The 13041-nt window shown below is 39.4% G+C and overlaps 1 protein-coding gene across 1 annotated transcript in view; it reads right to left on the bottom strand.

The window, feature by feature from the left end:
• Tox (thymocyte selection associated high mobility group box) overlaps positions 1-13041 on the bottom strand; it is a 299289-nt gene that overhangs the window by 19522 nt on the left and 266726 nt on the right. Inside the window, exon 7 of the mRNA XM_028769243.1 lies at positions 5018-5098. Coding sequence (XP_028625076.1) covers positions 5018-5098 — 81 coding nt within the window. The remainder of the gene's footprint in view (positions 1-5017; positions 5099-13041) is intronic.

Genomic DNA, 13041 nt, shown 5'->3' with positions numbered 1-13041 from the left:
ACACACACACACACACACTGACACACCCTTTGTGTAGTCTAGTTTTTTTTGCCAACTTCACACAAGCTAAAGTCCTTGGAGAAGAGGGAGCCCTAGTTAAGATAATGCCTCTATAAGACAGGGCTATTGCAAACCTGTAGGGCATTTTCTTAAGTAGTGATTTAAGTAGGAGGACCCAGACCGTTGTGGACTGGTGGTCCTTGGTTCTATGACAAAGCAAGCTTAGCAAGCCAGGTGATACAAGTCAGTGAGCAGCACCCCTCTGTGGCCTTTGCACCAGCTCCTGTCTTTGGATATGCAAGCCTAATAAACGTTTTCCTCTCCACATTGCTTTTGGTTGTGGTTTTTCATTATAGCAATAGCACCCCTAACACCCCTTTTAGAAAAAATAATAGCATACATTTGATGGGTGGTTTCAAGCAACTAACTAACTACTCTTCCTTACTATGACACAGGCACCCAAAGGCTTTCTCCTGAGCTGGTATCTGGCATCTCATCCAATATGGCTGCTGTCACAGGAAATATCTGGGAACTTCTCTGTTGGAATTCTCTTCAGAGTCAGGTGGACACCATTTTATGTATCCTCACACAACTTTTTTGCCTTTTGATGGTGATTCAATTTTTAGAGCTAGCTAATAGTAAGTTGAAGCCAGAGCTGTGGGTTCTATCTTGGTAATGTTTGGAGCAAAGAATGATATGTGAAAATAGTGTAACAAGATTGATTTTCTAGAGTGGCTCATAAACTTTTCCTGACTGCAGTTCTAAACAGGAGTTTCAAAAAAATCTCTTAAACTCCGGGAGTAATAAAAAAATGAGTTTCGGGCCTCCCAAGGTGACTTCTTTGAATGCAACACTCATTTGGGGAATATAAATCCTGGTCTATGTGGTGAAATGAAACCACTTTCATTGCTTTAAAGTTTTCTCTATTGCTTTCAACATAATGATTTAGACTCATGTCTAGGAATTTCTTAGTCTATGGAAAAACTATATTTCCTTAAGCTGTATTTAATAGCCCAACTCAATATGACCTTTCATAGTGAACAACACTGCCCAAGCTAGAACAACTCCACTCTCTTCATGGTCTTCTTCACAGGATTTAGGGAGGCTACTTCAGTTAAGAAGCCGACTTAGACAAATGTGTTTTTGTTTATATTTAGAACATTTTAATCTCTTAATGGGATGGAACTAATAGAAAAAATATTAAAATGTTTTAAATATTTAAATTCAAATAATTGAATTAAAATTAATGTTACTTTTTCCTCACCTCTAGAGTATCTTTATAAACAGGTAACTTTGCAAACAAATTGAAACTATGACTCAGCTATCTTTTCAACCACACAACGGTTCCCTTTCTACTCCTGTTGGTACCTACCAATAATACTAAAATGTAATTATGAATCCTTTACATTGACTAAGAATATTCTTTGCTCAACATCCTAAACCATGCAGCTGAGTTTTAAATTGAAAGTTACTTTATCGTGGTAAGAACACTTAACACAAATCTTTCCTTTTCACACAGTTTTTAAAGTAGATAAAAAGCCACTGTGCACTACTGGTATAGCTAATTCATTTTCCTAGCTGGACCTTTATGTGTGTGTGTTAGCAATCCCCCTTTCTCTCCCAGATGCTAGCAACCACTGATCTACTTTTTAAGCCTATGGGTATGACTATTTTACTATACTATACTTAAACTATAAGTGGGATTGTCCAGGACTTGGCCTTTATGGCACCGACTTATTTCATTTAACACACTGTCCTCAACTGTAACATAAATTATCCAGATTTCTTTATTTTATTCTGGAAAGTTTATTCAAAAGGTTCTGTGTTCTCTGCTTACTACTGGAGTGAGCTAACCCTTAGAACATCTGAGTAACTGTCTGAAGGTAAACGTGCAGGAAGTGGTAAGCTGGAATATAAATCAGCCCTACAAAAGCAAGGGGTTGTGATGTTCAACAGGATCCTGTAGAAGTGTCTACCTAGAGGAATGGCTCATGCAGGGGCCACTCAGCAGCAGGGAGCCATTTCTATGTCATCATTGGGGGGAAATTCCAAGGATGCATTAGGATGGTCATTTTGAAGTTCAGAGGTGAGAATAGTCACTACTATTTTTGGCCTTTTTTCTTAGGGGTAGATTTCAATTTCACTCAAGCCTGGGGCCACATTAAGTAACATGTGGATTATATTCCATGTCATACAGGTATCCTGAAGTCTAAAGAGTGCTGTTGCCACAAATCAGATTCACGGGGTTTCTATTTTTGATTATGTTCTGTTAGAAGCACCCAATTGTAGAGAATAGCTCCAAGGCATCTGTATATCAAGAAACATTCCACAGAGACCTGCCTATCCGTGTTTGTCTTTCAGCACCTTTCAGTGAGCCTGACAGGGAGCAGGGTCCTGCAGGCCTGGGCTGATGTATATTAGGGCCTGAAGTAGAAACCATGTGCAATGCAGTAGCAGACTATGTCATGACCACAAGTGAAGGAGATCTATCAGCACAGGAATGCAGGAGAAATGCAGGCACTGAACAGAACAACCTGGCTAAGTGTGGATTTCTGGAGACGTGACATGAAGGGGCTGGCAAGGACCCAAGAAAGCAGATGTAAGGCTTACACAGTGATTTCTGGGTGGAATGACCTTGGGGGGAGAGAGAGAGAGAGAGAGAGAGAGAGAGAGAGAGAGAGAGAGAATGGTATGTTATGCCATAACACCAGGGACTTGAAAGATGTAGGCAAGTACTATGTTTATGTCCTTGAGTAACATGGTCCAGAGAAAGACAAGAGCCAAACAAAAACAATGCTGTCATGACACTAGTCATCTCCTTCTTGTGTAATTAAACCCATTTCACAGAATAAAGCATGTAGATTAAGAGAGTGCTCTCTCATAAAGTGAGCTCTTCTAAATCTCAGTTCCCTACCGATGCCCATTCATTCAGCCCCCATCCCCTTGCCCTGAGGAAAAAAATCCCAGTTCCTTTCTCTCTCCCATATGGTATCCATTCGCAGCCCCTCTAATCACTCAGGTCTGCCCTCTGAGCTCCTGTCTTCCCTTCCCTTCGGGCCTTTGGGGTCTGTAAGGTCAAGTCTTCTCTTGCCCTCAACTTCAATACCACACTTTCCATGAGGCCTCTGCTAATCAGGCTAGCCAAGTCTTTACTATGTAGCCTTGTGTTTTATAAACTTCAATCACTTATTAGCCCATGCTTCTATTAGTGGCTGTCCATGACTGAAACATGGTTTTTATTGGAAGAGTCCAGTTACTTGTTGTCTTCTATCTCCTTTCTGCTTGGCATAGGACTACATTCACATGATCAAAAAAATTTGCCAACAAATCCATGAATTAGCAAACAACAACCAAAAAGAGTATAGCTTAGCTGGAACATGGTAGATTCTTGGAATTATAATTACTTTGTCACTTTAAATTTATAATAAAGTACAGGCTTATAACATGGAAAAACGTGTTTAAATCTGTATAGTCTTTCTTTGCCTTGCCATAATTAAACTGGAAAAGCATTAGCTTTTTACATTTGGTGCCACGCATTCTGGGAGGTAGGCTGTGAATTTCCTATAGTTGTGGAGAAGGCTATGTATGTAGGGTTGCAGGGGTATCTCTCTGACCCATGGAGACTGAAACTTTTCTTCAATTTGTATACACATCTTAGAGAACCATACATAAATAGAGATTCAACAGCTCCAGCAAAATTCCTGCTGCTAAAGAGGAGAAAAAAAAATGTCAGAGTAAGCTGTAAAAAATGTGCTTGGTTTCTTAAATGTAGAAATGGCAATTTGCAGCATTTATAGAAATTGCCATGTACTGAGGGTTGCAGCTTGGAGACTGAACAGGGAGTAAAGCTGCAGCTAATCGCAAATCTGGTGATGCATGCTTTGGAAGTGAAGGCTTAGTCAATACTGAGGCATCATGGTGGCAATCTGCATGTCATTAGCCCAGAGGGCTTTGTATCAAGACTGACACCTCCTTGTTGATTTTCTCTCATGGAAAAGCACTCCAGCTAAATTCTCTCATATTTGGGAGATAGGAGTTTGCTACAGTCTGTCTTGCTAATGCTGGGATGGATCCTACATGTGATAGGGGCTTTGTTAAAATTTCCTGAGTGTTCTTTAAATTCTGCATGTATACTGAAATGTGAGCGCAGGTAAAGATATAAACAAGTTGAAAGGTAGTGGGGATGTGGAATGAGACAGTAAGAAAGAAAAAAATAATCTTACATTGTAAACAGTAATTTTCCTGCAATACAATCATATGTACTTGTCCTTTGCCTTCTTTTCCCCTCCGTGCACCAACATGTTCAGGATGTATTTTTGTTTATCCAAAAACCTAATGTGTATACGTTTAAAAGCATTGTTAGAACAGAAATGGATATTTGTAGATGTGAAAAGAAAGCACTTTTTGTGGATGAATGCAATGAAACCCAGAGCCTGTGGCCATAATGAACAAAGTAATCGCAATCTGAGTTGGACAAGCTGCTATGTGGAGTCCTTCTAGATATAATCCTTCTGCTCTGCAATCACCCTCCTGAGAACTTCATGACGGGCAGTGATTTTAGTAACATGAAACCAGAGTCAACTCTTTAGTGTATATAATAAGCAAGGACTAATATAAGATATTCTGAAGCACAAAATATTTTTCAGTATATTCATTTAAAAACACAATGAAGGGATTCTATATCCTGATGCCAATATAAGGGGACCAGAACTTGAAGTGGGTAGAATCTCCTCAGGAAAGACCCATGAAGTGGAAGGAAGATAAGGGTCACACTGGAGTCAGCTCCTGACTAAGAATGTGCTGTGTTGGACTACAAACCAACAACAATCCACAGGTAGACAGTGTCTTACATAAGGCACTAGATATGACTCTGGTTTTCCAGTGATGAGCAAATATCTCTACAACACAAAGAAAATGAGGTAGAAATGCTAACATGATCGTTTATGCTTTTAAATGACCATCAAAGTCTGCATAAGATGGCCACAGTCTGTCGCAGTACCAAACAATTGCATGTTACCTTGGATACAAGGCTGGCTCTGTATGCTGCCAACTGCTTCAGGTATTCCTTTTTTGCTGCCTCGGTTTTCTTCTTATAGACCTGTGACAGCAACAGAAAGTCTCAAATTAGACCATGTATCTGCTTTTGTTTTAAGGGACAGCCAAGATAGAATGGTAATCATTCACACATATGGATAATTATGTAATAATACATAGCTCTCAAAGAGTAGGTTTGCTTCATAATACAGGTTTGAAAGAAGAATGAAAATAGACTGTTGGAAAAGAATGAACATTGTAACATTTTGCGTTTTTCAGAATGTGTACAAAAGGGTTTGAATATGGGAGTATTGACAGCATAAATGAAGGCTTTCTGAAAAGTCTCACCCAAGAATAAGATGTTCCCATTTATACAGAAGGCAGACACTGAACAGTACAGTAATATTCTAATATCTGTGGTCCATGTGAAACACAAAACTGAGATGAAATTCAAGGATGACGCATCTTATCTGGTATGAAGATCAACAGACAGGCATTGATATTTGTGGGTTTGTCACAATTTTAAGAGCTTCTAGGCTATATCTCCAAGGATTTGGGAGTCAGCAGCGGCGGGCAAAGGTACCCTTGAGACTGGAATGGGGATAGCAAGTGGCCACAGACACAGCCTGCCACATTTTATGACCTGCGTGTTATGTCCATTCCAACAGAAACATGGACTACAGCCATGGTGCCCTAATAAAAATTTTTCTGCAATGGACACTGACAGAGGCTTGAAAACAAAAGTAAAAGCAGAGGAAACCCACTGGAATTTGACAAGTGACCAGCTCCTGTGCACCAGAGGCCACTGTAGGCCACTTAAACAGAGGAAGGAGCAGGGCAGAAGTGAGGGTAAGCTGGGGCACAGACAGGTTTACCTTTTGCCCTGAGGCTGCGTTTTCAAGGTTCCAAAGTTTTGCAGTCTTTTAAAATAGGCCCAAATGAACAAAATGCTCTTCAGCATTTACTGTGGAAATGGCAATGCATTTGCCCTGCTGTGACTATTAGCAAGAGTCAGGTTTAATATTGAGAAGTGATGTAGCATATGTTTGGGCAGTTAAGTAGGACTGTGTCTAAAGCCTGACAGTTGGCAACAGAGGGCAATGTTCACTTTCTAGTGACAGTGGTTTGCTGAGCCCAGAATACAATTCTGAAACTCTGGATATGAGAAATATTATTTACTCATGAATATTTAACTCTAACAGATCTCCAGGTAAACAAACTACTAACCTAGTATAACAGGACCTATGACATGAATGTTATTACTCCTTTTTAAAGAGGCATGTAGCATTGACTTTCGCAGCTAGCTAGAATTTTATAGAGTAAAAACTAATTAAGGCAAAGACTCAATCAGTGCAATATTATCGTTTGATCAGCCTATTACCTTTACTAAATAGAAAACCAAAGAAAATTAGAGATCTTATTTAGGAGTTTTGTTGTTCTTAATAAAAAAAAAATCTTTTGATTGAAGCACAAGTGTCATAGATTTACAGGACTATCAATTGGAACCCAGAATTTTCTGTTGAAATTCTCATGAGAATACAAATGATGGTTCTATTGAGTTTTCAAAGCTTTCACTTTAAACATTATGATCCATACTGGTTCAGCTGCATTTAGAAAAAAAGTGCTTCTGATCTCTATTGATTTATTCCTTTATTTTTCCTGTGAGAAAGATTACTCTTAACTAGTTTTGCCTTGGGCCCATTTCTCCATGTCATAATTTGGAAATAATGACTGTAAGCACACACTTTCCTCTTATTACCTTAAAGTGATTCGAAGAGGAGCTGGAGCGGTAGCTCTGTGGTAAGAGTGCATACATACAACTATGAGAGCTTGTTTTTGAATTCCCAGGATCCATGCAAATTGCTCAACGTGTGACCCTACCCATCATGAGCTAGAGACAAGGGGATCCAGAGGGCTGAGCTTGCTGGCCAGCCAGCCTAGCATAAATGGCAAGCTTCCTTTTCAGAAAGACCTTGCCAAGGCAATGAGGGAGAGAGTGAAAGAGGAAGAGACCCAAAGTTTTCCTCTGATTTTTATATGCACACATAGGGGGCATATATAATTATATATCCATGTGCATGTATGCATCATACACACATACACACACACACACACACACACACAAATGATATTAAGAGGTATTTTCTCCTATACATGCTGACATCTTAGAAAAATTTGAAAAAATATTTAGTAATTTTTTTTATTTTAGTAAATAAAATCTTTGACACTTCAAAGTGTCCTAAATAATTATATCATGATTTTAATTAACATGCTGTGCTGTACTTTCCATTAGTTAGGGTTCATTTAGCTTTTAGAGGGGCTTATAATACATATTGGCCTCTAGCCTTGCCCAATGCATTGTTTCTTAAGTAGCAAAGGTAAGATGGCCTGATTCTAGCATTTCCTGTCTTTTTAAAATTGTGTTTCTATTGAAAACAGCAACATATAAGTATGTTGTTACCCTTTGTTGGGCTGCTGGCAGTAAACACCACACAAAGTGTTAACATTCCTGCAATGTGTTGATTAACAACTAGGAGGGGGAGGTGAGTAACTCCCACCCTTCATGCTGAACATAAGGCCTGGTTCCATCCCAGGATCGATGCTGTTATGGGATACCTGACTAGCATTCAGACATCCCTGTTTCACAAATGGCTCCCCATTGGCTATTGATGATCGGCTATGTTGGGATCATTGTGTAAGTGCCTAAACACCACTTTAGGGAAGAGTAAACTCATCACTTCACATTATGTGGATTGATGGGTCCACACGTTCCCAAACAGCTGCAGATGTTCAGAGGGAGAATTCAAAGGGGGGTCATTTCAGGAGCTATATTTCTGTAATTGTGTTTAAAGGAGGGTAGCTCAGATCAGAATGAGGTTGTCTGCCCAGCAATGATTAGACCCTCCACCTTTGAGAACTACCTAATGGTTCCAAATCTACACACTGGGTATGCCTCTCTGATGCTGCTCTTTAAAACTGGACTAGGATGCGGTTTGAATCCTATATTAATGGAAGTGCCCAAGGAGAATGATATTCATATATAAGAATTCCACATGTAACAGAAATAGGGCAAATTCTTACTTTAGAAGAGACATTTTAAGATAACTGGTAAAATGCCCCCTAAAAGATGTTTCAAAACTTCAAGTTATAAATGGAGAAAGCCCTTTATTTGCAGAAACCAAAGGGGTTGTGGGATCAAACACATGAACCTGGCCTGTTAGGATGTGTCTGATTTATGTCAAAGTTAAATTTGGGAAAGACATAGTTTCTCTCAGGAAAGACAAATATTTTAAAGGTATGTGATTCATACAGTAAATATTAGTGTTCTGCTGAGCGACAAAATGGCTTCCAAATGGGCCACAGCTGTTTGAAATAAAGTACAATGTTGGCCAGAAGAGGATTTAAAAATCATAATATATCATTTATCATTTCCCCAGCTCATCTAAACACTTTTTGAATTCATCCTTCCTTAACATAGTTATACGCTGTGGTTTGTTATTCCAAGAAAGCCACCATTTCCTATCTAAGGTTCGCATCTCGTTGGTTAAACTAAAACATATATAACAGCTAATCCGAAACACACATAGACAGACATCAGATAGCAGTTCCGGAGGATGAAAATCCTATTCATGTGATCTTGTGATTCACTGAATGCTCTAAATACCACTGAGTACACGTGTTTTTGTAGGCCTATAATCCCTAATTAAAATCAGCACTTCAATGTCAGTGACTATGACACACTTCACCAGAATAAAAATTCTAATGCAATCTGTCAATTCATCTTTGCATTCTTCTCCAAACAATTCACCCAGCTCATGGAGAAAAGCAATATCTTAAAAATACTTGATAAATCTCTCTTCCTTTCTTCTCCCTGGCTCTGGATTGTAATCTCTAGCCAGTTTACTTCAACAGTTGTTACAGTCATAAGAAGAAAAGATGCAAAATCCTTCTTATTCTGAATTCTATTCAAACCCCATTTAAAAACTGACAAGGTACTTTCCTTTTTGGTTAAGCACAAATGTATTTTTTTCCACTACCATTTCTTATTTATAGAAAATGATTAGCAACAGAATTATGTATGAGGAAGAATAACTTCATCACAATCCTGGAGATACCTCTTTAGAAACTTCATGCGTATACTCACTTTCAGGGATGATGTCCTTTAGGTCAATTGGAGAAAATGTGTCAGTATTTTACATGCAACTTGGTCCTTAAATATGGCTACCTATTTATTTTGTGTAACTTGCTCAGCATCTTTATAAGAACATTCTAACTGGAAAGAGTTTATAAGGTTGTGTCTCGAGGACTGAAAACATTACATGATATGACAGAAATCTTGCTATAGATTCCTTTTAAAGACTGTTTGATATAGCTGAACGGTTTTGGCCATGTTGATGCCATCTGTTCCTGGCTACTAGGGGCCAGAAACATGTGGCTTGGCTGTAGAAATGGCTACAAGACATATCTACTGATTTATTAAATGAAGACGACTCACTAGGTACCATGTTGTTAATTAATTACCCTTAACTAACAGGCTGACTCCTATGCACCTAATGTAGCATGAGGCATGAGAGGTACAGACACCAAATAGCAGCAAAATCATGCTTTGGCTGCATGCCTCCTGCCATTGTCATCATCAGGCACTTTCTTTTATAGTTCCTCCTAAAAGAGTATTGTCTTGGTGGTTTTCCTCCTGTTTCACAGAATAGAAAACACAGACATCATAAACAATACTGTATGGCAGAATTGGGAGTGAATCAAAGTAATATGGTATCAAAGATTCATTTGTGTTTGCTCATTGGCTCCCCTTAGATACGAAAATGCCCTCAGATGCTTCTTGAAATTCATATTTGCAAGGTCTGGTCCAGCATTCAGACCAGTGTCTGATACATAGTAGGTGCTCAGGACACACAGTCAGATATCCGATAGGACAGTATTCTGAGAAATGTGTTGGCAGGTGGCACTGTCATGGTGTTGACATAATGGTGTGCTTACACATTATAGTAGCTGCAATGGTATTAGGCTGTATAATCGGACAAAAGCACTGTTGTCCAGGTTGTCCATATCAATAGAAGCAGTGTTGTGAACCCCATGGCAGTATTTATTGATTAGAAATCCTTGGAGACCCCTTGCTCAGTCCAATGGTTGGCTGCGGGCATCCGCCTCTGTATTTGTTAGGCTCTAGCAGAGCCTCTCAGGAGACAACTATACCAGGCTTCTGTCAGCAAGCACTTCTTGGCATCCACAATAGTGTCAGGGTTTGGCGACTGTACGTGGAATGGATTCCCAGGTGTGGCAGTCTCTGGATGGCCTTTCCTTCAGTCTCTGCTCCACACTTTGTCTCCATATTTCCTCCCGTGAGTATTTTGTTCCCCCTTATAAGAAGGACTGAAGCATTCCCACTTTGGTCTTCCTTCTTCTTGAGCTTCATGTGGTCTGTGAATTGTATCTTGGGTCCAGCTGCTTATGTAGCAGAGGATGGCTTGGTTGGGCATCAATGGGAGGAGAGGCCCTTGGTCCTGTAAAGGCTCAATGACCCAGGGTAGGGGAATGCAAGGGTGGGGAGGCAGGAGTGGGTGGGAGAACATCCTCATAGAAGCAGGGGGAGGGGGAATAGAATAGGGGATTTCTGGGGTGGAAACTGGGAAAGGGGATAACATTTGAAATGTAAATAAAGAAAATATCCAATTAAAAAAATCATTTTATGTTCTCAAAGAAAAAAAATCCTTGGAATGGGGATTCACATTTTATGAATCAGCATTAGCATGGATTTTAAGGATAAATTTGTAAATTGCATCTTCTAAATTAAAACACACATAATGGAAATAGAGAATTTGATAGATATGTAACTTATCCCAAACATATGTACAAATGAAGAGTTGTGACAGACTTGAATGGAGTGAATGTCAACGGGAGTTATCCCCTCATCCAAGCTATGGAAACGTTTAAATGAATTAACTCTTACTGTGTATAATATATAAATATTCACACACCTGAATTATACATGTTTATATCTATGGTGCAATGAAACACTCTCATTGCTGTATTAACACGTGTATGTATATATAAATACCTGACTTTAGAAGTAACATATGCTTAACATTTCAAGTTATACTTTAATTGCATATTTGCAAATTTCTATGAATATAAACTTTGCTTACATGCTCTAGTCTTTATTATTTTTTGCGAATTAAATTTTTTTTCATATAATTTGAATGTTGCAATTTTTCGAATGCTTACTTTTTATCATCTTCTTGTCTGTTTCTGAGTGTATCATATATGAGTACAATCTATCTTCATCATACCTATCCCCCCCCCATACTCCCGCTATCCTCCTGTGTCCTTCCTGACACCCCCCTATCAAATTCATACCCTCTTCCTCTATACATGTGTGTGCATGTGTGTGTATATGCATATGTGTGTATGCGGGATGCATGCGTGCCTGTGGTGTGTGTGTGTGTGTATAAGTGCTGCTTTGTGTACTTGAGCATAGGCCTGAGGCTTCTGCATGAACAACTGCAGATATGCTTTATCTTTTAGAGAGTAGGAAACACACGATGTTTAGATGTAAATTGTTAAGATAAACTCACACATGTTCAAATGCTATAGTGTGGCAGCGTTTTTGTTAACCTTAAGTATGGTTGACATAAAATACAAATTTTGTCCTAAGATAAGGAGCAAAATCCCCAGCAGCATTTATGTAGTGGGTGTCTGAGCACCAATGAGGAGTGAATGATTGGATTCCATGGGCTCAGAGGATTTGTCAGCTGCTTCCTAAGTATAATTCTGGCTCTTCATATCCCTGCTGCTTCTAATTTAGCAGGACAGGCTCATAATTGAAGCAAATTAACTATTTACAGTTGTCCCTTCTACCAGGGAAGAAGAAACAGCAGCAGGAAGAAGGAGGAAATGACACTCTTCCCACTTGTGTCGGATCTGCCCTTATATAAACACATTAACAGTAATTTCATGAGGCGTCAAACATAGGAGTAAATACTGAGAGATAAAATAATGAGGTGCTGCTATTGAGCTGAACTGCCGGGGCTAATATCCTTGGATATGAATTATGCATCCCGAAAGAAGGCATATGCTACAGTATTCAAACATGTTCCCGGCAAGTGATGTCTGCTCATTAGGCTGTGCATCTTGAGGTAAATCCACTCTCTTCTTCCACGACAGGACTAGCATTTACAGAAATACACTCTCCAGGCACCCGTGGGCTGCGGTTTCCCCCAATACACCAAATCCGAATAGGCTTTCCACTCCATTTTTAGCATAACAGCATGTTTATTTAGCTCTTGGCTGCAGCTTTAAAGCCATTTAACGTAATGTAAACAAGAACATTTTGTTTGTAATTTGCTAAATGTCTTACAGCCCGACTGTGTCTCCAATTAGGAACTTAAGGTTCATTTAGTAATTTACATCTGGTTCTGATTTAAGGTGACTTTCCATGACTAAAAGGGACTCAAGAACCCTTTAAAGCTCTCTGGGTCAACCAGTTCTGTTGGACGCTAACCAGTCCTTTTATTTTATAGAGTTGGAATTGTCTTATATTGTCATCGTGAGCTCAGGCCCTACACCACAGTGATCAGAAGCATAGCATTCCAGAGTCATGGAGGTAGATGAAAAATTTAGATGGAACGTTGTAAAAGGATGCCGAGGGTTTCTAAAGCAAGACTCCAGGATGCAAGAGGCGAGTACTGTTAACTTATTTTTCTTCCTCTGCAGGCTCCAGTCAGGGAAAGAGAAGGAGCAAAACCCAGCATCACAGCAATACTTGTGTTTTATCCCCTTTCTCCATCTGGTGCCTTTTAAACAACTTGGTATGCTTCTGAAATGGGTTCTTCATTGTCTTACGAGTCATTAGCATTTAAAACCCCCGGTTGGAATCCTAAGCACTGTTTTCTCTGCATTCCAGATTCAGCATTGTCTTTCCCAAGTATTAAAATGGAGCCTTCTCTGAGCTGTGGAGTGTGTTCAGTATCTTTCATGGATTCATGTGGTGGG

This window comes from Grammomys surdaster, unplaced genomic scaffold, assembly GCF_004785775.1.
Source record: "Grammomys surdaster isolate TR1022 unplaced genomic scaffold, NIH_TR_1.0 64, whole genome shotgun sequence".
Lineage (NCBI taxonomy): Eukaryota > Metazoa > Chordata > Mammalia > Rodentia > Muridae > Grammomys > Grammomys surdaster.
The sequence above is the reverse complement of the archived record's forward strand: the minus strand, read 5'-3'. Positions and strand labels throughout refer to the sequence as shown.